We start from the raw sequence: 21,602 nt of genomic DNA on the forward strand, positions 1-21,602 counted from the left end.
GTCATATGTTACAATTCTCAGAACTGTATTGAATAAAAATTGCATTAATCACATGCGTATTGAAATGCTCAAATGTGGGTGGCTTGTGCAAAAGACCAAACCTGAAATGTGTTTTTATTAACTGTTAACACAAAAAATAAAAATAATAATACACCAGCTATGTGAGTTATTGAATGTCTAACAGCACTACTGTTGATGAATTGCATGCGAAGGACCTTTCAGAACAAGGGAATAATAGCAGACACTTTTTACTGTGTCTCAGAAATATTTTGTCCATTCCATACTGTTGTCTCAAATTCCCTTTACAATCCATTCCTGTTTCAATGAACCTTTTCCTGATAGAGGCAAAGGAAGTTGGGCCAGGTGAGACTCGTTCTTTGTGCGGTTTTAGACTGGGATGAATACAGACGTACTCTCTCGGGACTATTCTTTTTCAAACCCCGGCACCCCCTTGCTGAGTTGGTCGCAATCATTGTTTCGCTCCAGCATTAACCACATTCCAGAGAGCCGCAGCGCACCCAGTCTGCTTCCTCGCATTCCATCTCTACGAACGAGTCCTCTGCCTGAAATTGTGTTTAATAGGATTTTTGACCACATCTACGAGCTTTTGCGTGCATGTAGCAAACTATTATAATGCTCTAGAATATTTGCCTCACTTGAAATTTGTACCTGACCATTTAAAAGAAATTTGGAGAAAACTAACAAGGGGAAATTCCTCCGCGTAGCGCGCCATTGACTGTAAAGACCTTTCAACTTAACAAAAACTGAAGTTGACAAACGTATCCTGTCGTTGAAACTTTGAGAAAGAGGTTTATATTTTAGAGAAAGAAAACCATGCACTGCGCAGAGATTTCCAAGCACATTGGTCGTTTGGGAAATGAGCGACGCTTGTAAGCCAGCGTTTTGTTATGATTTCCATGTGAAATGCAATTACTGCTATCTCGTACTCGGTAGTTGGCTGGCTGAGTAGCCTAGTGCACACTCTCTGAACTTGTTTCTCGCCCCTGGAGCAAAACATGGATCACTATGAGGAAGATTTGGGACTCCGGGCAAGTAAATTGATGGAGGATCTTTCTTTATATGGAGCATACAAAGATGGGATGTACAATGTAAGGAGGGACTTGGTCATAAACCCTGATTTAGATTTTTCGGTTCCAGCGATACCAGAGCAGAAAAGTAAGACAATGAATGGTAACTCTGCGCCGCACCAGCAGCTCCACACCGTTGAAAATTACATGTCTGGGAATAAAGTGTACAACGCGGCTCCCGTGCGCCCCGTGAATGGCAACCGAGCGGTTCCGGATTTTTGTACCCCTCAAAGAGACAGCGTTTATAACGAGGACAGCTATTGCACCAAATCCGAAGTTGCTTTGCCGTGTTATAGCGGCGCGTCTGAGCGGCATAAGCGGTATTCCTTGGAAGTGCAGGGGCACAGGTATAGCACCGGTAGCGCATTCGACGGCGTTATTCTAAACAAACCTGTACCCATACCTGGCAACAGATGCAACAGTATCTGCGTAACGCCCAACCATGACGGTAGATACAGTGCAACCAGCCCTCGTTCGAGTTTAGCATCTTCCCTGTCCTCTCAGGAGCAAAGCAAACATGCAAGCCCGAGGTCGAGCATCAGTAGTCCCCGCACGAGTTTGGTCGTGCCTGGACAAGACAAGTACACAAGTCCCAGATCCAGTCTGGTACACTGCGAAGGGAGCAGTGTCCTGAGTCCCCGGTCCAGCTATGCAAGCACAGCCAGCGACACAAGTAAACATTCCAGCCCAAGGGCCAGTCTGAACAGCTATGACTGCTGTAGTAAGCCCAGCAGTAACCGCACAAGCGGCATTAGTATGGGATATGACCAAAGGCACATCAGTCCCAGGTCCAGTACGGCAAGCCAGTACTCCTGTACCACCAGTCCAAGATCTAGCTATTCTGATTCTCGATACATGCCTATGGGGAACCATGATCTTGATGGTACAGTATTGCATGGCATGCCAATGGCCAGTCCCCGGTCAAGCATCTGCAGCCAGGATGGCAGCGCAAGGCCAGGCATGACAACAAACTGTGTTGTTAGTCCCCGCTCCAGCATCTCAAGTCACAGTTCTAGAAGTTCTCGCAGCTCAAGGGGATCTATGAGCACCTACCCGGATCTCCAACTGCCCTCGCCTCGCTCCTCAATGCTTGGGACTAGTTTGCATGAGGACACACTACTTCAAGATTTTGGAGAGGCAAATGGTGTCCATCATCGAATCCATCTCCAAGCGCTCTCTGCCATGCCCGATTTCCAGCCCCAGCAGTCAGCCCAGCCAGGCATGAGTCCAGAGGTGACTGCCGGTTCCCCGTCATCTTTCAGTTATGGGGTAACCTCAAAAAACTCAGCCTCAGGCCAGAGGTTTAAGCTACCTTACCAGGTGACCCCCTGCAGAGAGAGTGGACCAAGCCAGGCAGAGAGGAGGCTGGAGGCCCTCACACTGGAGCTGGAGAAGGAGTTAGAGATGCACATGAAAAAAGAATACTTTGGTAAGTATAACTCCCCTAGAATGCCAAAGTCAGCTTTGATCAAAAGTGTAGTATTCTAGTGAATAGGTGTGATTATTACGAGTTATACAACTGTGTGGTTTTTATGACATTAATGACAATCAGCTTTTTAGGCTTCAGTGTTGAACTCCAGAAACGATTTAGCTAGCATAAACACATGGACATAAAACATAAGACTAGGCTAGGCCTTTTGTACTCATGTCTTGTTTAGCATTACACACATTGCAGTCTGGTGTGAGGGGTTATGAACTTGAACTTCAGTGGAGGCCATTGGTCCTCGAATGGGTTAGCAACCTCAACCCAAGCAAACTTTGGAAGTAAATTAGCAACTGAAAAACCACACAGGTAAATTCTAAATTACTTTTTAATTAGAAAACGGAGCTCTATGAATAAATAATGCTCCTTTAGACTTAACTGGTGTGATTTCTAATGAGTGTTGGGCTAACTGGAGCATCAACTGAGTGTGATCTGGCCTGCATTGTCCATACAGCCACTAGGACCCAGACCACTGATTGGTGGAAAGAGCTGGCCTGGTCACAGCAGTCCAGAAATTGTCCAATCAAATGGGGCTACTGTTGTCCAGAGTAGCCAATTTACTATTTCCTTTGGTATGTGTGTGTATGAGAGCTCCAACTTCCTGATAGAAAGGTGGGTGAGCTCTACTTTCTTAAAATTGGACCACAGTCCCATTCAATAAACCACATGATCTCTTGATTTGTAATCAGCGTTGGTCTTTGGAAACCATAGTGCAAATGGATTGGTTACATTGTTAAAACACTGTGTTACTAGAGATATGTTATTACTGGCCATGTTTCACAGCATGTTGTCACAGGCCATTCCATTGGTTACCCTGTAACCTATACGTTTGTAACTGTCTGATTTACAGTGTTTGTAATGCTTTTATGTCATTATCAATTATGTACTTCATATTTTCTTATCGGTGACTGCTGATAAAAGTACTGAAAATACTCCTAATAGAGCTTTGTTACTTCATAGAGGTCTACTTGCATCTTCAACAAACCACATGTGTATTCTATAATGGCAACAACAAGTCCCTCTGTGGCCTTTGCAGGGAAATACTAATTTCTGACTTGGCAGAGCTAACGTTTACACAGCACTGAGTGCTGCTGAATGGAATCTTCTGTTCTGAGACAGCAGATCCCCTTCAGTGATTCAATGGTCTCGCTGAAAACAGGCTCAGCAGTCAACTTCTGGAAGTGTCTTCTCTTGGACACTTCTGCCTGTCTCAGGTTTAGTTTCTGCTTGACACAGTGTGTTTGTCCTGCAATGTCTGAGGTGTGGGTGTTCCCCCAAGATCAGAGGGTTTTACTAAAGTCAACAACTTTCTCCCGGGAAATGCCATTAGAACATGCCCGCCTCTGAATGTGCAGCCAGGCACAGGACTGTAGTCAGAGAACAGTGGTGCGATTCTGCCAGCCAGTAAGTTGGCTCAGAATGGGCTGGGTTTATTACAGAGGAGCAGGTGAGAGCAGAGAATGCAGACACAACCCCCCTCCCCGCTCCCAAAACCAGAGCCAAGAAAGACGGCTCAGTTTCCGTGGCGACGGCAGAGAAATTGATGGCTGGGGCTTTGAGGCCTGTGCTGTCGCGCTGCGTGGTTCAGCCTGCAAGGCCCCTGTGTGGCCTCTGTTTGTTGTGGTGGCGAAGTAGCTGTGAATCAACAGCTGGCAGCAGCAACAGCATTGAAGGTCCTGAGCGGACCCGCCCCCACCCCAGCTCCTCACGACCCCCCCCCCCCCCACACACACACACACACACACACACCCCGCCCTGCCCCCACCCCCGCGTAGCCCTTCATTAACCAGCCAGTGGGGAGTCGGGCAGCACCAGACACTTGGCACACGGTGTTGGCTGGCGGGCCAGACATGGCTGGTGGGGGTCAAGTCTGATCACCTGCTCGGAATAATAATGACAGTAGTCATACACACACATGCTGACATACAGAGTAGAGTTTGAACCAGTCACCCTATCTAGCAGCCCATCAATACTGGTCACTGGATCGCATCTTCACATGCTATTATATAGTAGTGGCAACCTGGAATAAATGAACTAGTACAACAATGGTCTACAGTCTAAACAGGTTTACTGTTTTCAGACGTCCATAGTGCCCTTACCGTTCAAGGGACTGAACATGTATGTCTGTCCTCATGAGTGATGTCTGGGCTGTTTTTATGGCCTTCTGAGTTTTGAGTGACGTCGTTACAAGTGACCCTGGAGTAGTGAACAAACTGTCCCTGTGTGAAAATGTGTTGCTCCCAGCATGACGGAAGATGAATGAGAATGATTTACAGCCTTGTCTCCACAAATATGCCGTGTCTACAACATAGGGACTTAAGTTTAACAAGAGCATAGACTTGAACTATTTACATGTTACTTATCGAATTTTTGGCTTAATGGTCTACAACATTCTTGTATTGCCGTAGGTATGGGTGTTGCTCTGCTACAGATACCAAATACCAACTTCTTAACCTGAACCTAAAACCTTCTTTTTCTCTTTTGTGTGAAGCACCATCACAGTCACAAAGTGACACATGGAAAACATGGCAAAGTGTAATGCAACAGTTTCTTCTGTTTCACCCACCCTCCCACCCTTTTCCCTTAACATTCTAGTTATGGGTTTAAACAGTGTAGCAAAAGTAATAAAGAACTAAAACACACTTTTTTTCCTGGCTGGTTTTAATTAAGATTAAATGGCCTGCTAAGCTCCTCTGCCCATTTTCATGTAAAACACTAACTGTTTAATTGTACCATGTACTTACAGACTTCAATTACAACATTTAGGAAATAATCTAGAATCAACCATCTTACTATACCGTTTCCCTTTCTAAAAGCACTTTCTCTCCATTATTTAATTTTTCCTATTTTGCACGACAATCTTTCCATCTTTAGCAGTGTTGATGATGCGTAAGGTGGTTCACATTATGAAGTGCATGTGGTTCGTTGTTTTGTTTACATTTTGTTAGCAAGCTCTAACCTAATTGTAGTGGAAATAAACTTTTTTAAGCACAGTGGAACTTTGTGTTTAGAGAAAAAACGGCACACCAAAATCTTTATGTTAAAAATGTGCACATAACTGACTGAAATACTGTTGCTTTACTCCACTTTATTGTCAACATACTCTTCTGCAATCAACTCATTGTAGCCTAGCTATCTTGTAGGGAGATACTGTGGGGGTTTCAGGCAAGTGCATGCTGTTGGAATGCAGTAGAAGTGGATGGAGAAACTGAAGGAGACCTTGGTCTGGAGAATGCACAATAAACTGTGTGTGGGGGGCAGAGGTCAGGATAGTGACCTGCTTTAGATACCGGCAAGTGGTGGGAGTCCACAGAACCACACACCCCCTCACACGCTCCAAAATGGTTATCACATTCTGTGGGGCACTTGACTAAGTTCCGAGGGCATATAGAGCCCTTACCTGTCTGCAAGCATAGTTAGCATACACTTCATGTAGCGGTGGGGATGGAAAAAGATAAACCCCATTGCTTGGAAATGTTCCAGATGCTACTGTAGCAAGGACATGCAGGAACCCACTGGGCCTGAACTAAGCAGTCGCCTAGGTTTGTAGACTGTGCAGATTGGTAACCTGCAGCAGTCTAATCACAGTCTAACTGCAGTCAGCTGAGAAATGATTAGAATCAATCTGTTTGCCAAATACTATTTGGTCCAAGACCCTCAGACAGAATTCTCCAAACTACATTGGACCTATGTGTTGTTTTTCACTGATAGTAAGGTTGCCCTGTTTCCCAGTATTTCAGGGTTGCTCATTAGAGGATGTGGGGTTAACAGCTGAGATATGGGATCAAGCTAGCTGGCAGTTGTTTCTCATTTCCTTGCCAAAGGCTATCACAGGTATTTATTTTGGCTAAGCCCTCATAAAGATTAAGATGATTCATCATTTAGTTGTTATCGTAGGGAAGATAGCTCTTAGTTTCCTGGTCAGTTATCGTTTTTTAAACGCAGGAACAGTCAGGAGTTGTAGATTGCAATAGGAAAGGCCAATATTTGACTTTGATCCTACTGAACTTTACAGAAGCCATGTTTAAAGGAAAACCCATTTGCTAATAAAGTTCCTGTGCTTCACTTCCAGTGCCCTTTTGGTGGTTTCACAATGCCAAGAGAGTTATCATATTACAGCTATAAGAATGAAACAGCTAACGTTATATATATAGAATGTGTGGCTTTTTAATGAGTTCTACTTGTTTCATCTCTCTGAAATGGATTCTGAGACTCAATGATTTGTCTGAGATGATACTTTCTTCATCAGAGACATTGTGGGGGGTGGGGGGGCATTTGAGTCAGCCCCCTGTTGGGATGTTGTGTCCTGTAGGCGTGGTGACCCTGGACTCACCCCACCCAGGCTTTGACCCTGCACTCGCTATGGAATGTGACCCCGACGGAGGCCATCTTGTGCGTGAGAGCTTGGGGGATCATTAGTCTATGTCCACATACTCTCCAGTCAAGGCCTTCCTTGCTTCTGTTCTTCCTTAAGGCCACAGAGGGAAGTTCCACTGAGGAACCAGACAGACTATAACCAGAGGTTTCCACAATCCTGTGACCCTCAAGACTACAATCTTAGTTTCTTCTACCACTTTCAGTCTTTTACAGTTCAGTGGTCCTTCCCAGGATCGAGTTCCACCACCTGTCCAGACCCACTGATTTGCACTGGTCACCAGGTACCAACAGGTCAGGTGTGGGAGGGGAGTGTTTGACCCATGAGAAGAGAACACTGAGATACTGGTTCAGTCTTTAACAATTAAAAAGAAAAAGAAAAAAGTTCAAAAAACTACTGGCTCTGTGGCTCATCTGTGTCAAACTAAATCATAAGATGGACGATAACTTGTATTTTGTTACCTTTTTCAGGTATCTGTATCAAATGTGGGAAAGGTGTGTATGGAGCCAGCCAAGCCTGTCAGGCCATGGGGAACCTGTACCACACCAACTGCTTCACCTGCTGCTCCTGTGGTAAGTTGGCTGTGCTCTGTCATCATCGCAGTTCCTCCCTATCTGTTGTGTCCTCTGAACACTTCAGTACCACTTCATTTCATGGGATGAACGTTGTAGGTGAGTTGTCAAATGTAGTTTTGAAAAGTTCTGAAGACTGGAGTGAAATCAACAGTCAACCTAAAGGACGTGGAGATCGGGTGTGTGCACTGCCACTTGTCACCTGACTCCAACACTCCTCTCGTGTTTCGAAGAGAAACGAGGGAGATGATTGAGAGTGTTTGGAGCAACTTGGCCTTCATTCATGTGCGATGTAGGCTACATAGATACCGATCCCTTATCATTTACATGTAACTCAATCCACATAAACACACTTATTGTATGGATGAAGAATAAGGTACAGTGTCTTTAGTCCCAAAAGTCTTTCAATACTGTTCTCTGACCTCATACACATTTCCTTCCTCAAGTTTAAATTGTACAGAAAGGCTGTGATGTGTATTATTTCAAGAAAATAAGAATGTGGATTTAATCCCAGTTTGGCACATTAATCCATAGTAAGTGAATACGTTTTCCTCTGCTAGTTCTTTTGTTACCATCTCAGTTTTGTTCTCAGTGAACGAAGGCTCTACTGGCCATCTCGACTATTAAAATGTCTTGATAGTTTATCTGTAACATAAACTCTGTGATGTATTATCTGGTCGTCTTGTGAATGTTTGCCTTTAAGCAGAGTGTTTTGAAGGCCAATGAGAGGTTTAGTTTGAAAGTGCCTGCGGATGTCATAACACTATCCAGTGATTTATAAGGACTTTACGCTTTTCAGGGCTTGTTTGTTTGTTTCTTTCAAATAGCGGACTAGATTGTGCCAAACTTACGGTTGTGTGAGAGTCAGGCCTGACCAGTGAGGAACAGACGGGGAGACTTTGCTGAGACATTGCTCGCTGGTAGCCTTGGGCTTTGTTTAACCATGCATAATTGAGCCCTCCTCTTGGCTTACTCCCATGGTTGCACCCTTTTTTCATGAAATGGCCAGGAATGCAAACTACCCCCCTCCACTTCAGCCAGCCAGCCTTCCCTCGAGGACCGGTCACAAAGTGTACCAGGCCTGAATATCTGAGGGGGGGGGGGAGGCCTGGCATGGGCTCTAAGCAAACAACACACAGACCCATGCACATGCACATATACATGCACACACACTCAAGCATGCCTGTTCCCTTTAACGTCACAGCTTCATAGTTGTAAGTCGCACCTGGCCAGCCAGCCAGCCAACCGGTCAGTCAGCCTGTTGTTTGTATCCGGTATTTAAACCAAGCCCAGACGGGATCTCACCCACATGTCTTTGCTCTGCCAGCTCGTGCCTGTAATATGGGTCATAGCTGATGAATCAGTATGTTTCTGTAATACTACCTGCCTCTCCAAGCTCACCAGACACTCAGCCGTAGGCCTCACATTTGTGAAACCTGTTTATGATGCATGGGCTCGTCTCGCCACCTGCACCTGGCACACAGGGTGCGCCCAAAGTGAGAATAAACATCCCACTTCAAAGTGTGAGGTGTGGAACTGACCTTCTGTCTGGTGATGTAGCTTTGTGGTTCACATGAACTTCCCCAATGGAAGACAGTGCGCATTGTGAGGCCGCTTTTGTAGAAGAACAACAGATTACTTCTCCTCTGTCCTTATTTAAATCAAATGTTATTGGTGTAGCCCGTTTTACAAGCACTGTCACAGAGGGCTTCAAATGCCCATAGGAACTGCACCAAAACCAACTTAAACCCTCAACCTTATTGGCTGTTTGTCTTGAGTAACATGGATTCTTGGGTGTGTCAAGGTGTGAAAGCATTATCCATGAAAGAGCACCATAACTTGGAGACACTTGGAGTCATGGGTGACTCACCCCCTTCAGCATCCATCCTTCCCTGCCTACCCCCAGCACTGAGCTGAGCAGACCCCTGTGACCCTCCCTCCATCCCTGCCCTCCTCCCCCTCTTATCCTCAGCACACAGCCTGCAGGTGATAAAGGCCTACTTGTTCTGAGATGAGAGAGTGGGAGGAGAGGGAGCCACTGGGGGAGGAGAGAGGAGAAGGTGTGTGGGTGTGGAACCTGAGAAATGTTTTCGTTCGGCATCCAGAAATCTGTTTACAATGAACATAATGGATTCTGCGTGGACAGTTGAACTTGGAATATGTAGATTTTACTCTGCTTGGGTATAATTTAATTGTGGATTCAGAATATGTTGTTGTTGAATCCCCCCTCATCTCACTTTTATTTACTTTTCGTTTATTCAAAGCAGGCTAATAATGTATTCTTTAGCGGATGCTGTTATCCAAAGCAACGTACAGGGGTGGATCTGAGCTTGTGACCTCTTGATATGCAGTTGAATTCTCTTCCACTGAGCTTATTGTGCCTAAGGCCAGCGATCATATTGTTAAAAAAACAGGAGTAGTTGCTAAAGGATTTGATAAAAATCCTGTCTGGACTTTCATTGTCTGCTAATGGCAGTGTTTAGAATGTTCGCAGTCAAGTCATCCTACAGAGAACAATGAGTCTCTCTAACCAGTAAGATATATCTGTCTGCACCTCAAAACAAATAGAATATGAATCACATAAAACATACTATGTTTTATGTGGGTTTGTTTTTGTTGCAATGCCATCAGAAATGAAAGCAAAGCTCCACACAATTCGTTTAAATAAATTAAAAGCAGCCATTTTAAATAGGTCTACTATAGTATTTATATAGCCTATGCAATGTGTATTTGCTGTGAGTATTTGCTGTGAGTAATTAGTCTGCAGACTGTCCCGAGGTTCCGGATTTCCTAATCGGCCTTGATTACAGGAATACATCCGTGTGTGATCACATCACTGGAACCAGGCTACACGTCACTGGAACCAGGCTACACATCACTGGAAGCAGGCTACACATCACTGGAACAGATATGGGGCCGGGTATTGTCCCCCTCATGCTCTGTCTTCTAATGAGTATTCCCCAAATCATAATCACTCTCTTGTTGGTTCAGAGACCAATAAATGACCGAAGGGTGACATCACTGGATTCCTTTAAGGTGAGGTCACAATACTCCTGGCTCCCATGTGGGTTTGAGAGATGACCCAGTTGTAGTGATATTTTCAGATGCCAGGGCAGGACCCCTGGACTGATGGTGCTTTGACAAACCCTCCAGGCCTCCAGGCTGCAAGGTGGGACAGTGATTTTAGTACCTTGAACAGGTTATTAGATCATTGTTGTCTCTGTACGATAACACACAGCATGTGCATTGATAACCGTTGAAGGGTCAAGAATTACACATTATTTCAAGATCTGCGCCACTATGGGCATGTCTGTGAAACGGAACCTTCATGAAACAGTTGAGTCATGGGAAACAGGGTCCGTACCAGCAAAGTATACAGGGGGCGGAGGGGTTTGGGGAGAGGAAGGGGGGATCTCAAGTGTAAAATCCCAATCAGAGAGATTTGGTTCCTGGACTGCATGGAAAATGCCTCATGTCCCACAGTGCTCAGGGGCTGTGAGCTGAGGAGGGGGTGGAGACCTGTGCACCCCTCTCTTGTGACAAAGGATAGAGGGGGAGGGGGGGAGTCCTCCCCCCCTCCCCCTCTCCACGAGGGAGGGAGGGAGGGTGGTTGAATGGGACCAGCCAGTGACCTCAGGCAGAAAGAATGTCCCCGTTTGCTCATGCGGCCCGCTCCCCTCTGCAGCAGCATCACAGTCAGCGGACAGAGGCTTTGTACTCACCTCCCTCTTCAGAGCACAGGCCGCAGACCGACGCGCACACGTCCCCCACCGCATGGACAATGTCCATCCCAACCCCAAATGGTTTTAAATGCTTTTAGTGACTTCAACAACAAAAAACACTGAGTGAGACGATCTTGAAGGGGATGGAGTATTTGTCTTTCTTCATCCTTCCTCCATCCTCCAAATGCCACTGTGTGTCTGTTTAAGTCTCACCTATTGTTCCACTGCATTCTTTCCCGACAACCGATAGTTAAGTGGGAGTTAATGTATTGCTATCTCCCAGCTTTGTGACACTGTGTGTGTGGTTGTGCGCGCATTTGAAATACAGCAATTGCATAAATTTGGGTGCAGAATAGGGGGAAATGTCTTTCCCATGCCGGGCTACCCCATAAAATCAATGGCAGCTCAGGACGGCAATTAAACGGGACTAATCCCACAGATTTATGAGCTGCATGTGCTTCGTCTGCCAGGCTGTAGGGTGAAGTCATCGCTCCCCGCCAGAAACAAACGGCTGCCATTTACTCCCATCTGAATGGGCGTGCTTTTAAGGCAGGCAGGCATCGCAGGGGGTGCAAAAGGCCAGCTCCCACAGAAGAAAGAAGGCCAGATCTCTGTGGGGTCTGGTTTAGACCTGGTTTAAACCTGGAGCCAACCAGCTGAATGACGCCCCCATCTCCATGTGGCAGAGCCGGGAACCTCAAAGTGCTGACTTTTGGGGGAAGACCTGTTAGCTGTGGAGCTCCCTGTATCAAACATAGAGAGAGCCTCTCTTCAGGGGTTTATTGTGTGTGTGTGTATGTGTGTGTGTGCGTGTGTGCTCACACAATGAAAGGGGAGCCCTCTGGGGTTTTGAGTAGGGAGTGAGTGGCTGTAGTTTGTACAGCAGATTGTGGTTGCAGTATTGATTGTTGTGACTGGCTGGCTGATTGGCTGGGATCTTGTGGAAATCAATGCCCAGAGGACCAGCCCAGTTGTGCCAGCTAAGTGGATGGTGTCACCCACCCAAGCAGCCATCTGCTGCAGCTACACCCTGTAGAGCTGCTTCTGTTCTAGCCCCAATGGAACAGCTTGATGGAGCCCGTATGAATGGAATGTTTATATTCTGATATACAGATAAACATTTTCAACTTCATATGGAACCGTTTCTTGATGTTGTGTATTTTGTGTTTCAAGGTTGTTCCACAAAATGTCAAACATCTTCAGCCTGTACTGCTGTTGTGTTGCTTTTGTATGCGTATAACTAGGGGAGGTCCATGAGTGTATCCGCAATGACGGGTGTTGTCAACTCTGCTCTTTTTCTCAGGGAGGAGACTGCGAGGGAAAGCTTTCTACAACGTCAATGGCAAGGTCTACTGTGAAGAGGACTTCTTGGTGGGTGTAGTTTGCCTGCCTGTGTGTGTTTGTGTGTGAGTCCAGCTCTGTAATGGGAAGAGCTCCTAAGAGGCAGCGGAGAAGTGCTCCATGTTCCTGGCTCTTTCAACCCTGTCAGGAGGGTAGGGGGGGGGGAACATTCTAGAACCCTCCGGGGAAAGCAGACCTTGTAGCGCCGCAATTAAAGTGATGCACCACCCCACCATTTCCCCCTAATTTCCCAAAGGAGCACACAGTTAGCCCACTGCTCTTCAGTTAGAGGAGGAAGAGGGTGTTTGGGCAGCTGCAGGTCTCAGACTCAGGGTCCATCTGCTTCAGGTCACCCCCAAGGAGAAACATTCACCGACCCTCCTCTCAATTGGTCAGCATTTAATTATGGACTGTCTCTGGCCTGCATTCTTTACAGTCATTCTATAGTTTTCTGAAATATGAATAACTGTCTCCTCCTACTTTTACGGGGAGCATTCCTCTTCAGCCAATAGGAAGCAGATAGATCCAGAGATGGTCCAAGGGGCCAGGTGGTGGACGTGACAAGGCATTTCCTTCTCCTCCTACACCGTGTAACCAAGGGGGAGGAGTGGAGGCTGGCAGCTGGTATGTCTGAGGAGGGGGTGGGGGGGCAGCCTGCTGGACTCGCACCACCCACCTCCACCTGCTGCTCCGAGTCCCCCTCTTAACACTGTCATCAGGTCACGACCCCGAGGGCATAAGCGCTGCAGATGGTCACCCCGCCCTGAGGCCGTGGCTTAGAGAGGACGCAGACAGCGTTAGACACAAAAGGAGGGAGAGAAATACCAACAAATATACAGACAGAGAAAGACGGAGACATGCAGACGAGCAGATAGCGACCCAGAGACTCGCCATGAGGCAGACAGGAGAGGATTTGGGTACCATCACCTCAGAGCAACACACTCACAGAAGCTTGGTTGAGCTCTGTCATGTCTGTGGAGGACACCAGTTTCAACTTCAGAGGAGACAAAGAACCACCACAGATTCCTATCGACGACATAAAGAGCGCAGTAGCTCCCCCTATAGATGGGTAGTGTTAAGAGAGATAAAGAGAAAGGACAAAAGCGGAAGCCTGAATATTGAATGCATCTGCGTTGTTGTTGTGCATTGAAACATTGACTTTGCCGTCTTTGGTCCCAGGCAGGGTTTGGAGTTTCCTGCCCCCCATCTCCCCTCGGTGGTGTTATTATGTCAATAGTATGCGCAAAGCTATCTGTGTTTGACACGTCCCTGCCCGTTTCTTTTTCTCTCACAGTACTCTGGTTTTCAGCAGACGGCTGAGAAGTGCTTTGTGTGCGGCCACCTCATCATGGAGATGGTAAGCGTTGTCCCTCGCCGACGGGCCTCCTTGTTAAGAGCTGGTGATTTCACTGCGCTCCTCGCTTAACACAACAGCACACCATGAAGTCGCTTTCATCGTGTCCGTGTGTGACTGTGTAGATCCTCCAGGCGCTGGGCAAGTCCTACCACCCGGGCTGTTTCCGCTGTGTGGTGTGTAAGGAGGGCCTGGACGGCGTTCCCTTCACCGTGGATGTGGAGAACAACATCTACTGTGTGAACGACTACCACACGTAAGCACCGCACGCACGCCATCGTTCTTTTTTTTACTTCCGTGTTCTTGAAAGAAGTAGACCATCCTAGCAGCGGTGGTTCTGCCAAGTACTGTGTAAGTATTATACAATAGAGTGGCAGGATACATGAAAGTATTTTCTTAAAGGTTGTCACTGTTTTCCCTCACAGGGTGTTTGCCCCCAAGTGTGCCTCCTGCAACCAACCTATCCTCCCAGCCCAGGTAACGAGCCATGATATCCCTTTGTCTATCTGACTGTCTGACTGACTGTCTGTCTGACTGTCTATCTGTCTGTCTCCTAACAGGGCTCTGAGGAGACCATTCGGGTTGTGTCCATGGACAAGGACTACCACGTGGAGTGCTACCACTGCGAGGTGAGGCCCCACTTCACCCCAGGAGTGTGTGTGTGTCAGTGGCTTTTATCTCAGTGTGTGTGTGTGTGTGTATCCGGTCTAAGTGCAAGCGCCGGCAGACCTGTGTGGTGACTCATTGACCAGGTACACTCCCATGTTGATCCGTTGCTCAGCACTGAGCTCAGCTGGGGGGCTGCTGTTGTTCTTTAACCTGTCGCCTCACATTGAACGGTTTCCCTGCGAAGCAGAAATAACATTGCCACACTGTCACCCTGAATGGCATTAAAATGTACATTTAGTCATTTAGCAGACACTCTTATCCAGAGCAGCTCTTATCCAGAGCAGTAAGTACAGGGACATTCCCCCGAGGCAAGTAGGGTGAAGTGCCTAGCCCAAGGACACAACGTCATTTTGCACGGCCAGTAATCGAACCGGCAACCTTCTGATTACTAGCCCGATTCCCTAACCGCTCAGCCACCTGACTCCCTAAATGATGCCTTCATACCTGTGTATACAGTAGTATCCCTGTAAATGAGGAAAGCAGGACGCCAGAAACTGGTTAACTGGTTAACCTATTTAATCGAAGCACATTCCATTCCACGCCTGCCTCATATTGTCCTCTAGCTAATTGATAAAGGAATTATGAAAGCAGACAGTAATGATTCTGAGAAGGCTCATGGCTGAATGGTTAGCAGGAACAAGGGACAACACAGTTAGGTGGAGGATGGGGAGTAAACACCTGACAGGACACAGTCTGAACACGTGCACTGCCGAGGGGCCAATCAGTGGTCACATGTTCAGAAATGTGAAAAGAAGAATAAAAACACAAACAAATTCAGATCCAAGTTTTTTTTATGTGTTGCAGTAAACTTTGCTCAGGTTTGACACACTGTATGGTACAGAAAAGTCAGACCCAGAATCAATATTACACATGAGTACAATCCATACACATTAGAGATTGTCATCATGGTAAATGTGCCTCTGTGAGCCCGTGTTAAACATTGTATCTGTGTATGTGCTGTGCCAGGACTGCGGCCTGCAGCTGAATGATGAGGAGGGCCACCGCTGTTACCCCCTGGAAGGCCACCTGCTCTGCCACTGCTGCCACATCCAGAGGCTCAAGGCCCAGGGCCCCTCCTCCCACCCGCCCCCCAGCTACCCCCTGCATGTCACCGAGCTGTGAGGGACCGCAGGAAGCCAGGGACAACCACACCTGAGCAGAAGGAAGGGAGACCCACCCCATGGAATCTTCACCGGTTGCACAACCCCCAATCCCCCAGGGCTGTCTTTCTGGCCTGTCCCCCTCGCCCTCCCTCCCCAGCGGAGGGGAGGTGGGAGAACATGGACCTCATCCATGACATCTTCCACTGCAGCCCCAGCAGCACAGGGCTGGGGTGGGAACGAGTCTGTTGCTCTTCTAGCATCTGTTTTTCTATTTTTTTCATCTCCATTTTTTCGCCTACGAACCCTTAGGCCCCCGGCCCACCCCGAGGCCCCCGGCCCACCCAGAGGCCCCAGGTGACGTCACAGCCCTGACCCCTGCACATTTATCAAAGAGGGGGCTGAGTCGGAGGGAGGGGGCCACTCTCGTCTTTTTCCTTCCTTTTCTCTCTCTCTCTCTCTCTCTCTCTCTCTCTCTCTCTCTCTCTCTCTCTCTCTCTCTCTCTCTCTCTCTCTCTCTCTCTCTCTCTCTCTCTCTCTCTCTCTCTCTCTCTCTGTCTCTCTCTCTGTCTCTGTCTCTCTCTCTCTCTCTGTCTCTCTCTCTCTCTGTCTCTCTCTCTCCTTGTTCTTCTCCACCATTTAGATTCATTCCATTGTGCTGAGGGAAGCATTGCGCTACGTTGCGTTGACCACTCCTCTGTCACAGAGAACAGTGTGCACGGGGGTTTTCCCAGGAGGCTGGGGAAGCAGGCCCACACATTCCAGCTGGCTGGCAGTGCCTAGGGTGGGCATGCTGTGCCTTCAGAGTGGAGCCTCAAAGAGGAGCTGGCCCCCTCCCACCTCCCCCCCCCCTCCCCCCCAGCACAGTTCCTCTCGGCTATGCAAGGGTATCCAGCACCATTCCCTGACTGTGACACTCCCCTCCCTCTCTCTTCGTGCGCCTTCCCAGACCCCCCGCTGTTCCAGAACTTTCGCCTCCTGGGAGTACCAAAGGGCGGGGACATTGGAACCACACACTTGCCATTACCGGGCAGAGCGCCGACACTCATTCCACTTAGCAGTCTTAGACGTGACCTTCAGAGATTCACAAGCAGTGTCTTAATGACTTATTATATTACAAGAGAGTTAGATGCACATAGATCCTCTTATGTATGAATATATATTTTGCAGGCATTTTCCACATAAAAACCTAGACGTAGTCTCTTTTTGTCGTTGCTGTGTTCATATCGATCGGAATTGGAGGCAAAGCAAGCTGTAACAGTCTTAGGTCTCTGAAGTGTATTGTCTGGTCTGTCGTACCATTTGGTCTCGAGGTCACAGGCCTCAGAGGCCTCTGGGTGGTCAGAGGCTCATGTAGACCCACACTGTTGTCACACTGGCTCTTTTCATTTTTCCAGACACTGGTTTTGTCCAATGTGTCTTCACTGTTAATACAGTGTGTAAAGAGCCTCTAACATTTCCTCTTGCCTTAAGACAGAACATGTGTTTTGTGTTTGTGTGTGCGTGTGTGCCCTGTACTGGTCCTTTAGATTGTCCGGACTGTTGTGGGAGGAGGTCCCTGAAAACCCGGAGTTGCTGGTCCCACCCGCGTCTCTAGGGAGTCCCCAGTTCTTTCTTATTGCTGGATATGCTGATGTGTGTTTGAGTGTGAGAAAGAGTATATGTGTGATTGTGTAAGAGGGTTGATTTGTGTGTCTGTTGGTGACTGTTTGTGTGTGTGCAGGACGCCAGTGGCAGGGCCATGGTACAAGCACCTCTAAGTAGGCAGGGCAGCTTACAGGAACAGCCACCATCAAACTCCACAAACCGACCCATTCTATCTTTTCCTTTCTCTAGCTCTCTGTCTCTCTTTCTCTCATTTCTCTCTTCTCCCTCTCCTCATCTCTCTCACTCTCTCTCCCTCTCCTTTTCTCTGTCTCCAACAGTGTGCGTGGGCTCGTCTTGTCTACTCCCAGTCCACCTCAGTCACCTCCACTACTACTGAATCTATCAGACGGGGGCTGATCCAGAGATTAAAGAGAATGAGGGACCCATACAGGCTTAACAGGCTTTTCTGATGTAACCCTCAATGAGATTCTTTTGAATGTAATTATTAGTGTTCGGTGTGTTTGGCAAGCTGTATTTTTTGTTTCTCTGCTCCCATTTGTACATTTGCAAAGACATACAAAATGCTGTTTTTGCTGGGATGTTCCATTCGATGGTAGATGAACTGAATCTCAGCTTAGTATGAGATTCCTAGTCAAGGAATGTGTATTTTACTTGAAGACTGAGGCAATGGCATTTTCTGAACTGTAGTTTGTAATAGCACAATAAGACCCACAGTATGAATCTCAAATCATGTTCATTACGGCAGAATCATTTTCTTTCTTGACAAGAGTTTGTCCCTTTTAAGGATGTCTTAATACACCTCTTTTTAAAAATACTACTTCAGTTCCATTTCTGTTGCATAGCACAAAACTAGTTTCCCTGTACATAAAGAGGCTAGTTTCTGTTTCATTGTCTGAGATCACTACGAGTGAGAGCCTTTCTCCCTGTCTTGACAACTGTCACACCACTTGTGTATCGCTAAGCGTTTGATTACCTAGATGGTTCATAAAAAGGAAAATAGATTTATTTATCTAAACATGAAAAGTCTAAAGTTATTTAATGTATTAAAAAATCGGGACGTATCATTTAACTGTAGATGATATAATCTGCTTTTTCAATAAAGTGGTTTTGTAGCTAACTTACACCAAGTGATGTTGTCTTTTTTGTTGGATGTGATTAACACATAGGGAGTAGTTAATTAAGGAAGGCTAACCCCTCTCTCTGCTAAATAAATCACACTGCTGAACTTCAGAACAAAATGGACAAAACTGGGGAACCTTATGGACAAGTGCTTTTCACAAGCCGTGTTCCCAGTGGACATTGGGATGGTTGTGTTTCAGCCTGGGATGAAACTGTCCCAGAATGCAGTACTGACTTCCTGTTAACTACCATCTCTTCCTGCTACTTTAGATGTTTGGACTAGAGGCAGATGCTATCTCTAGATTATAGATGTGTATAATTATGTCCAGGCACGCATGTCTCCAGTGAGTCTCCAGTGAGAGAAACAACCAAGAGCTCTGTCCTGATGCCCAAATAGACCTGCCCCTGATGCCCACATGCCTGATGGAGTTGTCCCAGTGGGGTTGCCCTGACAGAACATCCAAACAAACATACTCAAACTTGATTGTTTAGCTGTTTTTACAAGCCAAATGTTACCCACAGATCAGCACTGATAACCAACCAAAACACTCAGAGAGAAGACTGAACTGAAAAAACTGAAGGCTGAAAAAAATGTCTAATTTGTCTTCGGTCACTGATCATCTTTCAATAACACTGCAGCATTTATAAACTAAATCACATTAGCAGGCTGTCTCAGCGAATGAGAAGATGGCACCCATGGGGTTGTCTTTTGTTCAACATTTGGGCTAAATGGAGCATAAAGCTGGATGATTACATTAATGCTCCTCATAATCTCTAACGTGTGAATCTCCTGTTCTTAATACACACAATCTAATGTACACAATCCTAAACAGTTTATATTAGTGCCCTCTATTAAAATGGTACATTGTTACAATGTACCATGTAGTTGGGGAGGCAGAATATTGTGGTGAAAAGTTCCTGTTCTCGTGTGTTTTCTATGTGCACTCATGTATTGGTCACAAATAGGATGGACCAGTGGCGATTTTAGACTCTTTTTAGGGGTGCTCAAGCACACCTAAATTTCATCTCAGCACCCCTAAAAATAATAATATATTTATATATATATATTTTAATGAATTATTATGAATTATTATCTTAAATACGTTTTTGTGCTCTAACGTGTTAAAACAATGTTTATTTATTGTTGACACATCATTATCGTTTTATTTGATGCTGGTAGTTCATGAAGAAAGGGACTTTCTTAGTTTTTTAATTCATTCAATATTTTGCCTAATAATAAATGTATAAATTTTTATCCAGTGAAATTAGTCATTTATTAGTAAGGGGATTTAACACTTTTGCAAGGCACTGTATCCATGTCACATTCTCATTAGGGGCTGAGCCCCCCAAAGGTCTGATCCTAGAATCGCACCTGAGATGGACCATTCTCATGATTATCCATTTACCTATGAACAGGCAAAGAATAATGAGGTAATCATCAGTTAGTTCTCAATCTAATATTCATTGGTAAACAAAGCTTTGGCACATATTCATCATAGGTACTTAATTGCCTAGTTTGTTTGAAAGCAGAGGGAATATTGAGAAGAACGATCAGAATTCTGTGTTTAATCAGTGGTTGCACACACTCCTCTCTAAAATGGAAAACAAAGGACTGGAGGTCTGGAGGGTGGTCAGCAGGCTCAGAATTCAGGGCCAGTTGCCACACAGCCCTGACCTCACATAGACTGAGTACATTGTTGTCAGGGTAAAAATGACAGAGTTACCTTAATTGTTCCGAGCTGTCCTGTTTCCAAGAATAGGTTGAATGACAGATAACTTTTTTCAGATGCATTTTAACAAGCTAAACTATGTTTTGTGAGTAGAGAAAAAATGGACTTTGCCGTTTGGCTCCTTTCTACCATAGTTAGTCATCGGCAGAAACAGGAAATGGCACTGCAGATATTGTTATTCTGTCACAGAGTATACAGTCATCCTCTTCTGCAATGATAGAGGCGAGTGAGTAAGTGGGTGTCACTGGTAAATATATAATTACAGTAGAACTGGTCATGACTCACAAGCTCAGGTACAGACTACAAAGGAAGAAATGCCAAGCTGTTATCCAGTCTTCCAAAAACATACCTTATCATACAGTATAGCAATCAGAAACCTTGTTGTATCATAATTAACTAACAGTGACATGCTGAGGTCAGAATGAGCATAGATAGAAACGGTTGGGCATGCGTGGGAGTTAGCACTGCATGTCCTTGACTGAGCATTCCTAACAGTCATGTTCAGTGTGAGGAGAACACCGGTGTTGGTTGACAGTTCCAAGAGTTTGGGGCACAAAGCACTCTTTATGTTTGCGAGGGTACCACCCTGTGACTCAGGAAGCTGTGTGTATGTGAGTGCAGGCTGCCAGGCCCCAGGGACCCACTAGGAGGTGAGCTCTGTTTTATCACACAAAGGAAACTGCTTCCATCCAGAACATTGAGAACCCTGCAGCACAAGGAACTAGAAGCTCAAATATACGCTCGTTCCAGGATTACCTCATGACCAACAGGATCTTTGTTTTGTGAAATGTTAACCTGTATTAGCGGCCCTATAAGAGTAGAAATGTAACTAAATGAATTACTAATCAAACAGTCATAGGATGTGATCTCTCCATATGGAACCAGTCACATAATGATTATCTTCTCAGGCTACACCCTTGTGCTACTTCTTTGATATTAACAGTGTCACAGGCCTCACTCTGACGTCAAGCAGTCCAGAGATGTCACAAAGAAGACAAATATGAAGATATTTCAGCTGGGAGATCTGACAGAATGGGAGGTCCCTCAGGAGCACAGCTGCTCAAGTCTGGGTGAAATGTTGATTGTCGGAAGGGTCAGGGATGCCTTGCTGTCTCACTGCATGGATGACATGTATGAGATCGTCTCCAGCCCTGGCAGACAGGGAGCCAGAGACTACCCTGAGCTCAGAGCAGGGCCATGGGTCTGGTTCTACCACCAGCTGCATGACAAAGTCAGCACTGCCCACGCACTTCGACTAACCTTTATATAACTCCAGTAGTCGTGGGAACAAGAAGCAGGGCCTCACTTGCCCCCTGTTTTACTGCCTGGACAGTCATTAATATAATCAGAGCCCGAGGAAGACAGGAGGACTATCCTCTGGGTATGAGCCATTGGGGGAGTGTGTATAAGTATTACAGTGCATGAGTAATGTCTGGAGCCC

General features: G+C 46.2%; 1 protein-coding gene across 1 annotated transcript; it reads left to right on the forward strand.

Moving 5' to 3' along the window:
* The first annotated feature begins 471 nt into the window (after positions 1-471).
* wtip (WT1 interacting protein) lies at positions 472-18,435 on the forward strand. Its single transcript, XM_062471090.1, has 8 exons — positions 472-2,517; positions 7,417-7,518; positions 12,544-12,611; positions 13,876-13,938; positions 14,061-14,191; positions 14,361-14,412; positions 14,496-14,564; positions 15,571-18,435. Exons 1-8 carry the CDS (start codon positions 1,017-1,019, stop codon positions 15,724-15,726), a joined length of 2,142 nt encoding a protein of 713 aa, XP_062327074.1. The 5' UTR covers positions 472-1,016; the 3' UTR covers positions 15,727-18,435.
* Positions 18,436-21,602: the final 3,167 nt, after the last annotated feature.

Source organism: Osmerus eperlanus, chromosome 10 (assembly GCF_963692335.1).
Source record: "Osmerus eperlanus chromosome 10, fOsmEpe2.1, whole genome shotgun sequence".
Classification (NCBI taxonomy): domain Eukaryota; kingdom Metazoa; phylum Chordata; class Actinopteri; order Osmeriformes; family Osmeridae; genus Osmerus; species Osmerus eperlanus.